This window comes from Zootermopsis nevadensis, unplaced genomic scaffold (assembly GCF_977971745.1).
Source record: "Zootermopsis nevadensis isolate Lab colony 2312 unplaced genomic scaffold, Znev_1.0 Znev_ptg000011l, whole genome shotgun sequence".
Taxonomy (NCBI): domain Eukaryota; kingdom Metazoa; phylum Arthropoda; class Insecta; order Blattodea; family Termopsidae; genus Zootermopsis; species Zootermopsis nevadensis.
This window is the reverse complement of record NW_028259143.1, coordinates 458,215-477,121: the sequence shown is the minus strand read 5'-3', so window position 1 is coordinate 477,121 and position 18,907 is coordinate 458,215. Positions and strand designations below refer to the sequence as shown.

Here is an 18,907-nt window from a genome sequence, read left to right as displayed (position 1 = left end):
GAACATGTTGGCGTACGTATAAGCTTGTAAATATTACATCGGCTGTTGGGCACAGAATGCACGTGTCACGCGGTGTAATAAAGTAAAAGTGTGTCATTATTTCGCTTTCGATTTTACACGAATCAACTTCATTTTAAGCAACTGTTAGCTTCCCTGCGTTTGTAACTTTTAAATTCACACATGGCGTTCGCGCTGTGAAATCTTGCGTTCCACTTTCGACCAAGGCTGCTTTGTGTAGCACGGCTGCCACTTTATGTCCGAATTTCCCTCAGAATTAGCCTGTCGTAAGTTTTCAGTTGTGTAATACGTAATTATCAGCTCCACGGGTGACGGATTGCGGATCGTTGTAATAAATGCGGGCTATATGAGGACAATTTGCGAAAAACGTCATTCAGGATAGCCGAGACTTGATCCCGGGACCTCCCGAATAATAAGCAGGTGTGCTAACCACTCGACCACGATGTTCGGTGCCACCTCTGGACTAGACGTAGGCGAGTGGTCAGTTTCAGGCTTGGGCCGTTTTGTCCTTGGGGAAGCTCCTCCGGTACATGGCTCTGTGGGCTAATAAACCAGCACATTTATCCCCCCCCCCGAAAGATATAAAAAAAGAAAATCCACGCTGAAATGTGTCGTAATTGGTTCTAGGTACAGGAACACGTGACGTGGTGATCGAATTGCTAATGGCGATATTGAAAATAGATAATCCGCATGACAAGTAGATGGGTGAACTGACTAGCAAGTTGTTACATAATGCTAATTATCCGAACAGGAAAAAGTTTACACAACAAGTTTAGCGTATCAGAAACGCCGGGATTACAAAGGGAAACCATGACTTTGAATGACATTGAAAATTCTGCCCTTCAGCCATCCGTGACAAAGGGAAGGTGTTGTTGGATCCTGAAGGGTTCTTGCTCTGTATCCTTCAAGTCTCAAGGTGTTGCCAGCAAACTGCGCATCGCGACGCTGCTCTGGCTGCCGCTCAGCTCCTTCGTGGCTAAGGGTGGAAATGATTTTCATCCATTGTCTTGCATCGCTTGGCTCACGCTGTTTGTCAGACCTGCATATAATTACAGTTCAACTTGGTTATCAGGAAATCTGAAGCAAGGTGAACCTTTTTTTTCAGTTCTCTTTCACAAGTTACACGGGTTCTTTCCTGTAGATTTGAAACATGTCAGGAAATGCACGTACGTCATAACAGTTCTGACGCGCTCGCCTGAATATGATCTCTGAAAATAATGCTAATGACGTCAAGAGTTATTTGCGACCAGAGTCCTTTTCGTGAACGGGGTGAGAGGATTTCTGACTGTAATGGAGGATTTACCCAACGTATTTGCGCGACTAAGTGGGGATTCCTCCCACATGTATTCCCAGGTAACCAAGGTAGTTAGGGATTCCCCACCCAGTGATTTAAGCGACCAGAAACGTTTGCACAACTTCGTGAAGCAAAGCGCCCGTTATTGTTTGTTGTTCGTGCTAACGAAATTGAAAATTGTAGACGAATTTTGAAATAAAATGCCAAATATGAGATTTTATAAAAGTCCGTTCAGCCATTTTGGAATTGTTTTATAGACTGATAAACTGGCGGACGTGGCGAGGCTTGCAACTTCTGTGAATTAACGTGCTGCCGTCCAAGCCTCACGCTTATCTTAATGACCAATTTATTGGTGACCACGCTCGCCGTCTTGGTTGCAATTTTATGTGATCATGGACAGAATCGAAACGCCCGTGACCTACTTATAAGCTTATAGCTTATTCCACGGTCCGTGTGCAAAACAGATTAACGATTACTTTTTGGGGTCAAACACGATCCAAGAGAAGGGAGTAATTAGATTTTGGGAGGGCGGTTGTCCAGCTCCATTGCATTTGTGTGCGTAACTTGTGTTTTATACAAAGCGCCAGCTTTAGTTTTTGAGACCGGGCAAACGCCGGATACAATTTTTAATTTCCGTTGCCCTGAATAACGAGGCAGCAGTGTCCGCATCTTCCACTGTTCTGCAATGCAGAGTGCTGGCATTTTCTTCTGGGCGTAAAAAATGGGATGTCGGTATTCGAACGTGGCCCATTGGCTTGCTGTTTTATAAACATGAAAATGACGTTGGGGATCTGTTTACGAGCTTCTGAAGGACTGTTCTGTCTGTGTAGATGTATATTCCAGCTCGGGAAGACGCTGGGTCTGTCAGCTAACCACTCGATGAATTGTAGCAAGCGAAGTTTCACAGAAGTGCAGAGGGGAGGGGGTTGTAATTTGGTCATCGTCGCACCCTGCAAGTTGGGGGTGGGGGAGAGATTCCTGTAGAAGGTGCCTGGAGGCTATGCGATCAGAGGGTGGTTTCCAGCGGTCGGTAGTCGGTAGCACTAACTCCCGAGTGGCTAGCGAGCACTACATTTGAATCAGGGCGCATTTGTTCGAGGACAACAGCGCTGAGTACGTGGTGCACGCGCCTTTGAAATGGGCGCACTGGTCCTGTTATTTTGTTTGCCCACAGCTTACACTTCGTTGTATAGATGTTACTCAATCAGCTGAATTTACTTTCAAAAAAAGGCAGACTTTGTTCAGTCGATAAGTTGGCGTGAAACCGCGTGGATTAACCCACACATTTTTTTTAGTCTTTTGATGGTGGATGATGAATGAAAGGCCCTGACTTCGATTACCAGAGCGCTGTAGTTCCTGTGACAAATTCGTTTCGGTTCATGCGTTCTTCCATTTATATAAGTTCCTTTAGTAATCGCCTTTATCAGAAAAACGCGCTGTTCTCGAAACAAGGCACGTATTACAATGGGGAAGGAAATTCACTGCCTTTGGCATGTGACGTCTGACACTGGCGCGAATGTGAAAAGGCTGAATTTGATTTATAGGCTCATGTATAATGTAAGTCACGCAGCGTTGTGACTGCTGTTTCGAGTTCAGTACTGCCATGCTCACGTGCCCATAATTACAACCAATGTTGTGACATCAGAACCTGACGGTTCTAAAGCCCTCGTCGGTCGTCGTCACGATCCGGTTCAATCCAAACAAAGTATCCGTCTCTTATGGAAACCGAAGGCTCGTTAGTTTGATCACAAAAGCCTGGATCCTGTTTCTAGCCAGATAAGTCCAATCCAGCCCTCGAAACTTATTTAATTAAGATCCTTGTTAATATTGCCCTCGTACCTACGCCCAAGCCTCTCGTGCTCCCTTCTCCTCAGGTGCTCCAGCAGAAATTTCGTGTTTCTGTCGTGCGTGCTCAAAACTTCATCTTTCCTGATTTTACTCAGGTGCTAAATGTTCGCGACCTCTGCCTCCGGATCTGACCAACAGTTTTGAGCAAGTCAGACGCCGCCCCCGGTTTGAATGATGAAGTCATGAATATTCGTAAGCGCTTCTTGGAACTTGTTACCGAGTGTTGAAAAATGAATGTCACGATTCGCCGAACTGCCGTTCAGGGCTTTATTGCGCCCCCTGTTGTCGAAAGTGTCGCTTAGAACTGCGATGTTCGGCGAAGACCGCATGACTGCGCTCGCTGTTACATAACCAGCCTTCTTTCTGTTTCTCCACGCTTCACACTTTACAGGGGACTTACTTATCTGACCTTTCTCCTGTTTTATGTTTCAGACACAATTGTCTAACAAGACTTGGCCTTAGATGGACCACTCAGTCGTTGCAGATTGATATAGGCTAAAACATGAAATAAATTACGTATATTTCAGGTGAAACTTTGACAGCGTTGTTTGTTAAACGTTAAAATTAACAGCCCTTTCGCGTTCATATATCCGCTGGCACTGGTTTATAAAATAGAATTAATGCAGAAAAGTAAACTGGCTTGGACTGTCGGCTTTCGCCGCCACGTGCCTTCTGCAGGAGGGCGTTCTATGTTTCCTTCAGCCTCCTGCGGCCTTGGCAAGCTGTCCTCTTGATACCTGCAGTCATCCGCGACTTTAAAACGGAACATTTGGTTTAAATTACAGGGAGTGTTCTGAAAAGGAACTGCATGTCAGAAAAGGAAGGTGACGTTTACAGAATGAGTAACGTAAAGTTGAAAAAGTATCAGAGACAGGTTAGGTTAGTTTTACTGAATTCTGACACGATATTCGCAGACCGCGTCTGGCCTGCTTGTCGTAAGCTGAATGTGCGTATGGCAATCGGAACTCTTCTGCATTGTTTGTGGTTACAACATCTGTTAGTAATTCACAGTTGGTAGCGTGGTAGTGTTCACACTTTCGGGGTATTATGTAGCTCAACACAAGTGCGTTACATACGGGCTGTCAACTTCTAAAATCGACGCACGTGTGACATCTGTTGATTCCCAGTCTGTTTCTTCGTTACCCGTTGAGCACTGACAGCGTGTCTCCGGACAGAAGTGAAAATGCAGAAGTGCTTCTTCACGGTGAAGTGAAGAGAAAATCTCAGGTGACAAAACGCCTTGTCGGTCTCACCAGGTCCCTGACGTGAGACAAGCAATCAAAGGAGTTACGTCATTAGTACTGAAATAACAAACCAAATTTCTAAAACTATGCGCCTTCAGTTTTTAGACAGCATGCTCATCGATTGTCGGATGAAAGTTTTCTAAGTCGGGCCCCCTCGGTCTGCTGACTTCACCACCTTCTATCTTCATTTTTGTGAGGTCGCGTTACATCGTCATCGTGGCACTGTGGGCCATTTGCCATTTCCAGAGGTCGAAGGTTCGGATGTATTGACACACGAAGCGTATTTATTAGCAAATAGCTGGAGGTCAACTCGAGCTGATTCTGCCGGAAGCTGGAATGCAAGGTTACTTCGCTACCCCCAGGCGACGAGTGTCACCTCTGGACGGTCGATTATGCTGTTTGTTGTTTTTCCTTGTTGTATTAACTAACACTCCTGGGCGATGTCAGCGTCAACGACGTGGACCTGCGTGGGTAGGCCCTGTACGTGCCGTACATCCGCGTACTTCCTGTTACATAACGATGCAATGCAACTGATTGAACAGTGGAAACGCACACTGGATGTTGTAGGTAATGTTACCTACCAGGTTTGGAAAGACAGCCGACATGTTGGCACGCAGGCTACAAATTATCACGCTCTTGGCTTTTTGGTAGAGTCTGTTTCTGAAATGGAAGTTTCGCCACTACCCTTGGTTTGGATGTTGATTAATTTGTCTCGATTCAGCTGATAAATTTATATGTAATAATTTATTCCCAAACTACCAAATCCAGCCCTAACGCAGGCGAACAGAACATCTGACGTACTGGATGCACAGATTATTTCATCGGCTGACGAGGTGACTAATGAGTCGGTCGGTGGTCTTCTCGGACACGGGCAGACACCAGCAACCCGCTCATAGTCGGGTAATCCAGGTACGACAACCCTGTAGTAGTACGTGGGCTCCAGTTGAAAGTCGTCTTCGCCGGTGCCAGCTGACATTCCAGGAATTCGTAGTGCGGTGCTTTGCTCGAACGCCTCAGTCCTGTGCCCCTTCGGCTGCCACAGTGTGATGCCACATTGAAAGTTTCTGCAGTGACCTCATCTCCTTAGGTTGCAGCAATGAATAATTTTCTGACACTGAACAATAAATTATTTGTTAATGGGCATTTCATTACCTGCCACCTCTATTTTCTGCCATGGCACAAGATTTCTGCGAATCCTAAACGTAGGACCCACGCAAATACTCTGTGTAGTTGATACGACTGGCCATTATGCAAAATGCCATCATTCGGGATATTACAGTGTATGCACAATCGAACGTGGGTTGATGACAACGATGCTGACCTCTAGCAGTGAACAAGAAGAGATCTTGTCAGCTGACGTATCTCATTTTGATATTTCGTTTAAGACTTGCAGGTCAACCGCACGTTTCTCAGAAATGTTTGACTTCCGTAAAAGACCAGTTGAGCGACTGTCAGCTGCATGCAGTCAGTGTGGCACTTTGCGAAAGATTTATCGTCCTTGTTGTGTATCCTTGAAAGTGGTCATTTAAGGAAAAGGACAGTTCGAGGCTTCTAAGAGAACTCATTTCTTAAGGAATAACTGTTCAGTCTGCAAGAATTCTGTATCGATATCGAGACCCCAGCCATTCCACGTATGTGGATATCCAGCAGCGTGGTCCGACGTGTCAGATCCACGTACGTGATTTCCTAACGGTATCGTGTTTGTTCGTGAAAAAAGACTGCAAACAGAACCAAATCAGGTAACGGTGCTGATTGTCACACTGCGTGGCACATCTGTCTAGTAACCTAAGTGGGCTTAACGCAAATAAATAAATAAATTGCCTATTTATTTTACAGTAGACTGTAACCTAAAACATTATTTCCTCTAAGAAAGCAACAGTTTTACAAATGGGCATTCCGCATACTTCTGCCTCTCAGACAGTGTTCAGTGCTTCTATGAAGCCACGATTAAGACGCACCGTTCAATTTTATTTTATAAGAAGATTGGTCGGTAAAAGGTGAACACATTGCGACGAAAGTTTTGAGCGTCGATGTGATTTCATGCCCAGACGAAACGACAGCTCGTTTCATTTTTTATTTCTAATTTTTAGCGTCTCTTTCACTTTAGCTTGTATTTACCCTACTCTGACACTGAACTAATAAAGTGCTAATTCTCGGAACGATCGCTGCAGACTCATTACTTAAGGCTGATTAAGAGGAATTAGCACCCGCGTTTCTTTGCCCACTTTGGAGTTTACTCTCAAATGACATTTGTCGTGTCGTGTGAATGCGAGGTGAAAATAGCCCTCTGACCCAAAAGCTTGTATCCATTGCTCCACTTAAAGGCCTTTGGTTCTCAGTCGAGACACGCAGAACTCGGCTCATTGTCATTTCCGTCAGGTGAGGCTCGTCGCCTGCCGCAATAGTGCCTCGACCGCGTGGTATATGTAACACTGACCGCCCTTCGAGAGAACACTTTGCCTCAGAATTGCGTCCTATATCGATGATATGCATGCGTTCGTAAGTGTAAGTGTAAGTGCTTATACACACACGCTCCTTAACAGTTTTCCACAGCGAGGAGTCAGGGCATTTGACCGCGTTCGCCAGCGAAAAACATATAATTTAAATATAATGACAATACCCATTGACAAGACTGCCGCATGCGAGTGTTATCAACAACTAATCTGAACATTGCTTTCACACGTGTGTTCGTTCTTAAGAAGAAAGTTCTACTCTTAACTGTAGGAATGTTTACGTCCGAACGCATTCACCGGTCTCCTCCGTGAATGAAGACGTTGTCTTCCTCATCCGCCGACGTCTGGGTCGAGAATCGCCCGCACTGACCGAGTGCTTTCGCGATTTTTCCGTGTACCGGATTTTGCTTTCGCTTGGAGAAATCAAGAAATTCCCAAAGAATTTTAGTCTGGAGATATGAAGGAAAGAGACCACATGGGAAACGTAGACGTAGATGGAAGTATAATATTGAAAACGGAGGGGGTAGACTGATCTCATGTGGGTCATGATAGGGACCAGTGGTGGGCTGTCGTGATTATTGTACGCCCCTTCCGAAACCACAAAAGGCGAGGAATTTTTTGAGTGTCATCTTCTCAGGAAAGACGCTGTTTCATGGAGTTTGTTAAAATCCTTTTGATTAGTTTGAATAAATGGTTGATTTTATTCGGCTGAAAACTTAAAAAGTAGAGATTTGTCATTTTTAAAATGGGGTTCTTTGCCGATGTACAGAGAACAGTAAGCCTGCAGTGAGAGAGAAACTGAATTTTTTTAATTGCTTTCATCAAATATTGCAACGTGGGTTCTACAAAGACTCGAGGACTCTTCTATCATTGGTTGCCGCTTTTTTATTAAATGGCGTAAGACTGTTATGGCTGTTGAGATAAATTGTTAATCAGAGAAATCAAGGTACCCTTTTGGTGTTCATAATTATCGAAAATACAAACCGAAGTACGACGTATGACTTTCAATATTCCATCTGAATTAGTGCTGTGCACAAAAACAAGGCGCAGTTGACATGTGTCGTGTGACGTAGTTACCATTGTTTCGGAGTAACATATTGCCTCCATCTTCAGGGCGGAAAATGGAGGTCATGCGTTCCTTCGGAACTTCTGTAACCACGTACAAGACTACGCGGCATCAGAATCCAGATCTTCGCCGTCTTCAGAACCTCAGACTCCAAAATGTTTTGTATTTCTCTTTTCAGATGGAAGGGCAGTGTCTACAAGTTGATATGGAGGGAACTTCTAGCGTACCTTTGTCTGTATTTTACGATAAACCTCGTCTACAGATACGCACTGAACGAATCACACCAGAGGTAAGTCCATGATAGAAATCTGAATATAATATTGAGGGGACCGCAGGAAGTGATCGTGCTGTGCAGGTCTGCAGTAAAACTTGCCGTGGCTCAGTAGGCCATGCGACTTCGGTGAACAACCATTCATCCTTCTTCTTGCGTCAGGATCTTTATCTGAGTTTACATGATTTAATTCCTTCCGAATGTCACCTTGACTAATAATATGAATACTGAATAACATCAGTTGATGTGATGTCACAAAATAGCCATATACTGAATGTAGATCAGTGCCATCTAGAAGCCTCTGACCGATCTGCTGTCACTAGAGCGTCGTCTTAGAATTTCTTGCATGAACAAAATCCTTAATTTGTCACTCGGAAGTCCGTCGACTTATTTACTCCCTGGTTTTTGTAAAAGACATTTTGTACAATTATGCTAACGCGCACCTGAATTATAAAAATGAACCGGAGGTTAACCAACATTTAGGATCGTCTGTTTTACAGTTCTGACGAAAATGCTTAACCACGCAGAACTGCTCATAATAATAATAATTAACTTTTTAAAACAAATCTTAAAAGCCGCTGTAGTGCACATGAAAAGTGACCACCTGGTAGTGTAAAACTTTATTTAATTTTGATTTTGAATGTCGCAGCTTCTGAAGTGGCCAGACTCTTGAGAACGAAGCCAGTCCCTTCTGTCGTACTGAACGAGCCCCTTTATAGGAATCCGACACTCGATTGGAAATGGCGTCTCATTTTAGAAATTGCGTCAGTTGATGTAGATCTGGGTCGAGGGACTGACGCCAAAAGATAACGACTTCAGAAAGGTCACAGACATTTCTTTTTTATAAACTTTTCTACGATGAAACGCAGACTCCCTCGTGCGATGATACCGCGCGGTTAGCATTCCTGCTTTATATTCCGGAGGTCAGGAGATCGAATCTCACGCTTGTGACCGGCTTTCCTCCCCTCCAAGCAAATTCCGGGACCACGTCCTCCCGCGTCCTTTCCACGCGCTCGTTTTATTCCGATAACATCCTCCCATCTTCGTCTTTGTCTTGCCTTTGGTCTCATCCGTTCTGGCTTTCAGCGAAATGCCCGTGAACGTCGACGGGAAAGTCGTAAGTATTACCACATAAGGCCATAACACGTGGCTCCGTTGTGTTGAACCTTCTAAAATGTGGAGGGATGCAATGCAGTGTTTGTGTTTCAGAATATTCGAAAACGTCCGCCATTATTTCGGGCAGCAGGGCGAGAGCATTCCGATGTCCTTCGTCCTGGGGTTCTACGTCACCCTCATCGTCAGGCGGTGGTGGGAGCAGTACCGCCTTCTGCCGTGGCCTGACTCGCTCGCGCTCTTCGTCAGCGCCTCAATCCCGGGCGTGGTACGTACCCCCTTGTCTCACTTGCCGACGTTTCGGAAGCACACGCTGCCTCTGTCGTCAGAGCATTCACTCACCTGCTCCGGTTCGCATCTTGGCCTCAGCACGGGTGGTGCCGTGTCTGTATGCATCATTCGAAATTATCCTGCTATTAAACTTGACGTCCTCCTTGCAAGTGATGTTGGTCTGTGGGTAAACACATTTCAGTACAATGCTGTATTGAGTTCTTCCGAAAAGGTGACCGACTTTCGCCCAAGCATTTATGTACGTGCATATTTTTTTTAATATCAGATCACATTACAAATAAATAGTTTAAGAAATGTTGCCTGCCTATGAAAACAGATTCATTATTTATTCATTCTCTTGTGGTGACTTGTAACATAGTCAGGCATACTGACACGTGCATGAGCTACGCGAAGACAGAACAATATTTGCGTTGAGTTTTTTCCTGCTGTTCTGTCGTTGATCAGGAAAGATCTTGGAGGACATTTTCGATCTACTTACCTACTTGGTAAATAAATTCCCGTAAATTCCCTTCATGCGCTGCTTTGCCATTTTCCAAGAAACAGAGAAAGTACGTGAAGACAGAAAATGAGTAGGATCGCAGGTGCAGCTCGTGACAGCCGTAAGACGACAGACGTACGAACCACGTCAATTGATCTCTAGGTTTCAGGTTTTCCGACAAAAATTTTGTATGATCCTAGTAACATTTTACTTGTTGAAAGTGACATTAATATTTAAGCACTCGCAGTCATTTTATCTGCTTTCGAAAACGCCGAAGATCAGGTTCCTTGCTCAAGGGCAGAACATAAGCCACTCGGCGAAGTAAGTGGTTGTGACAAGTGCAGATGAGGAAGCAGTCGAGAGGTCGTTGCGTAACGAGGAGGTTCGTGGTTTTTGCGGGTCACCTACTCTTGTTACGCTAGTGAAACCAGTGAAGCTGCGGTGGGAAAAGACGAACATCGCACGGCGACAGATTTTTTTGAAAAAAACCGAGAAGGTACTCAAAAAGAGATATTTCAGGTTCTCACGGGGGCGAGGATGACTGTCTTCTGGAATGTTGTTCCGTGTCGTCTTGTAGAAATTTGCCGACGTTTCAGAGGTGCTTGCTGCATCCATAATCATAATCAGGTGGAGGCAGTAAGCTCCTCTGAAACTTCGTTCGGTTTGTCGAATTCATCTTCAAGAACTGAGAAGACTGCTTTAAAGTTTATTTTAGGGAGATACATTATGAGGCTGGCGGGGAGGGGATGCAACTGGCTCGTGATGGGTAAGTCTGCAGGAAGCTAAAAAATGGTGACTGGATAAAGGGATGGTTCTGCTTCTTTTCTAATAGCTGAGCCGTGCAGTCAGCGGAAATATGAAGGACGTGGAACGTAGATGTAGAAACGATTACTGGGAAATCTTAATTGCGACGCAATCAGTAGCGAAGTGTCTGCTAGACGTGGCCCGGAAAGTATTCAGAGAGGGAACTGCTGAAAACTTCTCTTCGAAAACACTTATTTGTAACGAGAAGACATGCATTTTGAGTCACTGCACGTCCGTGGTTCAGTTCTCGTCAGGCGAGGACCTGTTTCCTCGCCACCGACTTCTTTACTTTGGGAGTGCTGATTCTTCTACCGGGGCACGTGAAACAAACCTCTGCCCCCCCCACACGCCCCTAAGGCGTGCTTCTTAAGCAGAGGTGTGGAAGTGGGACAATAAATTAAAGATTGCGAATTAATGGTGTGATAAGTGACCATAATCATCAAGGACACGAACGCGAGACAATGAGCACTTATCTGCGTCTCTCAGGGGAAGGAAGGCGATGTTATGATACGTGTGCTTAGCCCATGAAGCATCACCGAGTGGGAAAGGAGCTGACATCTGAAGGAATAATTGGTTTCTTTGTCTTAGTAACTGCGACAGGTATTCTGCAAAATGTCTGCCCAACAGAACGACCGATTTCAGTAGCACCGGGAGCTGCTTCCACAGTTGGGAAGAGCAGACAGGAAGAAGGGCCTACGACAGCCTGGAGAAGGGAAGAGTTCTGATTGGCTGTAGGTCAACACGTCACAAGATCTGTTCCAAGGGCGATGAGATGGTCGAGGCATGCAGCATGCACGAGAGAGATCAGAAATTCATCGGAAAAAAAACATGAGAGGAAAGACACACAACTTGCTTTCAACTTACCCCCGCATGTGACGTCACCCAGTGGCAGAAATCTCAGTTGAGGTACTGAATTCCAGGAACGCGGCTTTGGGGAAAGTGGGGGTCACTTTGTATGTCAGACATATATCGAGGAATGTATGAATGGCGTGCTCGGCCATTTGTCACTTGATTGTGAAGACTTTGGCTGAGCAGACAATTAGCAAGATCGCAAGCAGTAGAAAGTTGGTCACGCCTTTCGCTGAGCGTGTGGCGCTTGTCCTCCGCTACCACGACGACAGCCGGTAACCATGGCAGCAGCCCGCTTCACTTCCAAACACCACCGTCTCCTGCCGCATTCTCCGTTTCCGGTTTGTGGCAGGATGCTGAGATACGGAAGGAAACGGTCATGTCCAAATTTAAGGCGGTATCCCGGCATTTGCGTGGAGGAACTGAGGAAAACTGCGAGGAACGTAACCGCGTGAACTTTGACCTGTGGCAGGAAAACTTGACGTGTGGTTAGTGCTCGAAAACGGGCCTGCTGACTGAAATCTTACCTGAGGTTCGCTAGTTGATGTCCGAGATGTGGTGAGGAGATTTGCCACTCAGTCGAAAGTTGTATTTCATCGGCGGAGTGGAGAAGTCTAGCAAGTTACGTCACGTTTTCTTATTACTGTATCTTGTAAGATGGAAGCTAGCTTCTCTCCGCTGCTGGACCATGGAACTGAAGTTACGGCGATCTGGAGGGACACGCGGACACAGTGCCTGAGATTAAATCAACATCTTACAAGGCTAGAGAAAGGAAAAGCATTTTCTAAATATCTGTCGACCGAATGGGATTGTAAATGTTACGAAGAAATGGAATTAAGCTGAAGGTCGCAGAATATTATTTTGTTCCGCTATAAAGAGACGAAAACACGCACATTGATGAGCTCCATGGTTTTTACTCTTTTATAAATATTATTAGGGAAGTCGAGCTAAAATCCCAGTATTTTGGCGGGTCTGCCTACAAGTTTCTGATTGTTAAAGGCATGAGACAAACCACAAGCAAGAGAGAACTTTGTAGTTTGTATCTAGGTTTCTGTTTTGTCGTGCTAATGAATGTGAGGATGACGACATATGAAGAATTCGCTGCGTTTATAAAACTGGTCACGTTCCTGCAGGGCATTTGTTAGCGTTACGTCGGAACGGGTAGGCGCTGTAATGCACGGTTCATTGTTTCTGCTTCAAGTCATTCGTGCCTAACCGCGACTGCAAAGCACGCATTTGTTTGGCAGTGAAGGACGTTCGAATGAAATGGATCGTGAGCCTTATTTAAGAATCCGGTCCGTACCGCAAAGAAAACACAACACTTCGCCATTTCAAAGATCCACTCGTTAACGCCGTTTTCGGAAATAGTCGATGTTTACAGTGAGAATCATATGACACGCTTAAATACATTCTGTGGGCATAACGCCGAATTATTGAAAGTTAAAGCAGGTGGTACACATGCTTACCACTGGGTCGTCACATCTGTTACTGTGAATTTTAACGTTTAACGAAAGGGACTCATTCTTGAGAAGCTGATAGTCACTCTGCTAGTCAAATTTTCGACAATTTATGAAACCCCGAAGATTCATAGCTACAGGACCCCGTCCTGAGCCAGATGAATCCAGTTTACACCTTCGAAATCTTTACACTTGCATGATAGTTGTACGCTGAAAAAACTATTTGTTGTGTAATGTGAGATATCCTTCGGGTTGTGAAGACGCGCCCTGCTCAATAGAAGCCAACCCCGTTGTTGCGTAGTGCAGTGCTTTGGATGGAGCCTCAGATATTTTGGTACCCGTGCGGAATTTATTAAATATACAAGACGCGAAAACCTCAAATCTTACGTCGTAACAGCGAATCCGATGCAGCAACAGATTTCTGGGAACTTGATGTAAGTGGCTGTTTTTTTTTTTTTTTTTTTGGGGGGGGGGGGGGGTTACGTCAGCGAAATCGATTGTTCCCTGCTGCGTTGAGCCGTGCAGCGGACGATTGTGTGTACTTCGGTTGAAGAAATTCCATCTTGAATGCTTTGTGCAATCAAGGATGGTCAGAATGGCGACGCGTGTGATGCACACGGGGGAGAAATTAAGAAACATTGACTTTGTAATTTCACTAATAATAGTTTTGTACAAAATAACTGAGTCGTGGACTCGATTAACCAAGGTGATGGAAGACATTTATAGATATTTCTAAGAATATGTTTCTCTAGTCTGGTAGATGTTTACCGATGTTTCATACGTGCTTACTGCCTCTCATCGTCAGGACAACTACCTGATGATGGACGCAGTAAGAACCTCTGAAACGTCGAAGAACTGTCACGCCACGAGGCGCAACCCATGTTCAAGTCAGGTGATGTTGGTAGCAATGAAGACGGTGCCAGTGGGAACGTTCCTTTGTAATTTTGTTTGGCTTTTCAGTAGTGGCATTACTGCGGTACTCTTAACACGGCGACACAGCGCGATGGTGATTATTTCAATGTTTTGGACACGTTGGAAAATTCAAAGGGGGTCGGACTTTTGTTGATGACGAGAGTTCTGGGTTGCCGTTGACTGTAACATGAAAACCGAATTGTCAGCATTCGTGAATCTGAAATAAGCATCATTAAATTATTTCAGAATGACATAAGTTCAAGCGCAGATTCTTTTATCTGATGGAAGAAATGGACTCGTGTGCTTTTATACGTAGTGCTGAAAAAGCAGGAAAACCCTGGAACACGCGTGTAAAGACCGTGAATTGGTTGCGCTGTAAAGTCTTTTAATTTGTACTTAATTCCGAGCTTGCGTAAATTGTCACGTGACCAGCGAGAGCACCTCCACTCCGTTTGAGGAAAACGTATCTGTATTATGGGTCAGCATCGATGGCGTCCTTACGTAACTTCACACTTCTGCCTGATCTAAATTTTGCGTCACACGGTTCAGGTAACTCACTGCGAGTGGCCTTGTGGATTTCCACTTCATATATACGCTGGCGAAATTTTTTACACACAATCGCTCGTCCCATTTCCAGACGTGGCTGTTCCTTCAGTTCTTGGGCATCGTAAGTCTCCGTTTCTGGGAAAAGACCTTGTTCCTCGTGGGTTTACCCAACACGCCCACAGGGGTGTGGCCGGGATTCGAGCACAGGTTTCGTGACCTTTCCCCGCACTCCGGGGGGGTTCTTAAGCCATTTTAAGCCGCTCCTTTTCGACTGACACTAATACGCTGGTTGATCCAACAAATTGCAGTCTGTGGACCACCTACAACCCGCTTGAGCACTTGTCAGCAACTTTGGAATGTTTCCGCGATTTCGTAGATTGTCTTCTGGCGCTCGTAGTTGCAGCGATGATTAAATGTCGTTCTTCCGTGGATTTTACAGAGATTCCATAATTGATTACAGCTTTCAGAAGATTTTTTTCTTCTGGGTCCTGTTCTGGGTCTTGGTCTGCTTGAATATACTCACCTTTCTTTTGTTTGTTGAGACTGAGGAAAAACGCGATACACCTCGGATAGGAGGTCCGGTAATCCGCTACGACATTCTGCTCAGTTGACGGACGGACGGCGCGGTGGAACCCGATGGACCACACGTCCTCATTCTGAATACGACCCCGTCGTCTCGAAATCGATGTTTCTTTCGGAGTTTGCTGAGTCTGCAGTAATATTTGCGGTGTCGTGACGCGAATGGTCGAATTTCAAGGCCGTCAAATGTAAGTTCTGTTACGTCTTTTGTCGTCTCTGCCAGTGGGCCTTTCTGACCTGCAGACTTTTCCCTCCGTGTCGTAATTACGTAAAATACCAACAGACGTCGCGCGAGACGCGTGGGCGCTGTGTCATCTACGTATTTTAAATACGTACATTTTATTTGATACATTTTCGATCGGCGTGTCTGTGGTTTAAATTTCTTCTACTGTCTTGTATTTCTCGCCGCTGGTTGGAAACCATATTATGCAGTTTGTATTAAAGAAACGAACAGGCAGAATTGCCCCAGTTTTACTACTGGAAAGGAACTTGTTAATTAAAGGTCTTTTTAGATATGACACGGGAAGTTGAAACTCAGTGAGAGTCAGTGTTGTATTTTCGCACCGGATAAAAGAATCGAGAGTAATGTGGAATTACAGCGGGCAGCAAAACACAAACAACACGAGGAATTAGTGTTTGTAACTCCGGAGACAAATTGCGAGCGCTGTAGAACACATTGACCCTCGCGAATTTTATTGCCTGTATTTATGAACGACGCACGTTTTCATCTGAATGCACAAGAGCTGACAGTGAGTGGACCTCAAAGGCGTGATGAATCAGTCAATTAAGTCGTGGCGATGAATAACCAAATATTCAAAACAGGTAAATATGTGTTCGAAGGACGAAATTACAAATTTTACCGGAATACAACCTTCAGAATCCGTTACGTCACTTTGTAGGTCGTCGTGTAACAGAGGCAAGAGCACAGTAGCCTCGTAGCGAGCTGTTATCAGTTCGTATTTGTTAGGGCCGTTATGTAAATATTATTGCGAGCGTGTAAATGATACGACAAATTCGCCGGCGCTGTTATTTGCAGATCAATAAGCATAACCATCTGAGATTATTGTAACCGAAGGATTATGTTCATACTACAGGACATTTGTTTAACCCAGACTGCAACATTGTTTGCACATCCTTTTTAGAATGTTTCGTACGGTTTTACAAAGTGTTTCAGGGTCAGTATTCACTAGTTCACTATTGCGCTTATCGAAGAGCAGCTAATGATTTCGAGACTGAACGCAAATTCTTCTTGTGTTTGCGTTTGCGCAGTTGTCGCTGAGCAGCGGCCTGGCAACCAATGTGACCTTTACCTTAGTGCCACGGGGAGGGGCGGAAGGGGTCAAATATAAAAAGAAATTCAAGGCCTTCCCTCTGTTATAATCTTTGTGTAGGCCACGATCGCTTCCTTTCACATCCCTTCCAGTCCATTCTTCACTGTGAGTAAACTGACACAGCCTGGAAGAAACTACTTCTTTTGTTTGCAATCAAAATGTGATTCTTGCGTTGTATTCTTCTGTTTTTCTCAGGATGAGAGAGGAAGATTAATGCGAAGGAATATTGTCCGCTACGCCATGTTGTCTTACGTCATCACCATGCAGAAGGTCAGTTTCCGAGTGAAGAAACGTTTTCCCACATGGCAACACATGGTCGATGCTGGTGAGTACGGATATTTTCAGTACGCTACTGGTTTCTAATCTGCTCGTGAAGGATCCTGTTCTTCCAGCTGACACCTGGGGGCTCCTTCCGAGGCAAGATCCGAGCCTCGTCCATACCGTCAATAGGCAGTCGTACGGCGTAATGCATAAAGCGATTTGTTCGGTGTTTACAAGATTTATCGCAGTGCGGCGTCAGTGTTTTTTCATAGTAGTAAAGGTAGTCGGAGCGTGAAGAAAGCAAACAGCTGGGTCTGTCCTGCACGTCCTCTGCGAGTGCATTTGAGACTGTCTGATGTTCTGCTGTCTCGGTTAAGTCCAATGTAAGCAATCACGGAACACACCCTTGGCTGTGTCGTGTGTACTTATTACGTCTGTGTGTTTGATGTGGCCGTAATACAAACACACTTCTCGCTGGTAATGGAAAAATCGCTGTGCGTCGGGCATTTCGTTTGTAATTACTATTTGCACAGATTAAGACAAATATAATATTCAAGGGCACTGTGAACACTGCTATAAATAAAATGTCTAGTTTTGGAAAATTCGAGTGCCGTCGAAACGCTTCGTCTCCGTTGTCAGTTTTATCAGACTGTGCAATTATCGCAAAAACTTCGCGCGTATTACCAGTTACGTTTGATAGAACACGAAATTCTGTTTTGCTGTTATTTCTTCATTTGTTCCACTCTTGCATGAAGTAGCCTGAAGATAGCAGCAGTATCGCCTTGTCAGCTGCTGTTGGCCTGACGCGGCCACAGAAATGAATTGAACTCCGCGGATCAGAATCGTTCTCGAGCAGTCGAACGTCGCTCAGCTGATCAAATAACTCCCCGGCATTAATTCGTGAAATGTCGACGTTCATTACCGTGTTCACAAGAGCCAGTTAAGGTCAGTTTTAGCTTAATTATCCTGTCTGTTGCCTGTGACTCCCAAGCGAAAATGGTGTATCCCTTTCAGAGCTTCCAATTGAGATTTTATATAATTTTCCATCTCTCTTATGCGTGCTGCATGTCCCTCCCATTCGGACTCCCAAATATTATACCGAAAATCACGAGACGCGCTCTTGCCCAGCTGCACGAAGATACTCGTGCGTGTCGCTGCAGTGGTTCATTTCATGGCATCTTGACTCGGACAATCCTCCAGGCGTGACGGAGTTATCCAAAGGTCGATTGCAGAAAACGAAACTTGCATTCTGAACAGCGAGGGGCGAGTGTTGCGAGTGATGCTGAGTAAGCAGTCGCGGACAGCCGACAAGGGGTTGCCATTGTGAAGATCGCGCGAGTAGTAGTGAAACAGATTAAAACAAAATTGGCACGAAAATGAAACGGGCCTCTAGGCTCGTGTTAGTACGCGCGGTCGAAACAAACCAACAAATTTTAATTTAACTGAAATGTAAAGAACGTATCCTTTAATCGCTTTGCCCGAGTGAAGAAACACTACTCCAGTCTCATATATTAGCCTGCCGATATTCTTGTGGACTGAAAAGTACTGTTAACTTGAGATTTCAGTTCAAACGAGCGGCAAAACACGCGGACCGTCCAATTAGTGATAGACGTTTCAGTCGTCCAGGAAACAGACCCGTATTTGTCGCCAGTCTGATTGGTTCTTGCATGAAATTGACAATACACACGTGAACTGCGGATTGCTGAAGAAACGGTTGTACCAGACAGGTCGGCCGGGTAACATGTGATGGACTCCGACACGTGTACGTCGGTCGAGTGTTGCCCAGAGCGTGTGTCCGTTGTTATTTTTAGTCGGCGTTTTGTTCTGTCTGATGGCCTGACGCCAGTGGCTACCGCAGACTGTACTTTTCCAGGTACACTGTGAATCACAGGTGTCTACTTTGCATATTTTAAACAAACCTTTCATTTGAGTCGCTTAAGGAGAGGCCGTAATTGTTAGGTGAGGAATGTTCAGCGGTACGGGACACGAAGGACAAATGATGCCTCAGTGGCTGTAACGCAAGCCCCAGAGTCCTCTTCTTTCGTGCTTAAGGCTCGAGGTATTATCGACGCACATCAGCGTGCAGCAACCA

General features: G+C 45.1%; 1 protein-coding gene across 2 annotated transcripts in view; it reads left to right on the top strand.

Annotated features, from left to right (window-relative positions):
• Positions 1-18,907, top strand: part of Best2 (bestrophin 2) — a 66,459-nt gene that overhangs the window by 29,831 nt on the left and 17,721 nt on the right. For both annotated transcript variants that reach the window (XM_022081123.2, XM_022081122.2), the window contains exons 2-4: positions 8,102-8,212; positions 9,404-9,575; positions 16,750-16,879. In XM_022081123.2, coding sequence (XP_021936815.2) covers positions 9,456-9,575; positions 16,750-16,879 — 250 coding nt within the window. In that variant the 5' untranslated portion in view covers positions 8,102-8,212; positions 9,404-9,455. The remainder of the gene's footprint in view (positions 1-8,101; positions 8,213-9,403; positions 9,576-16,749; positions 16,880-18,907) is intronic.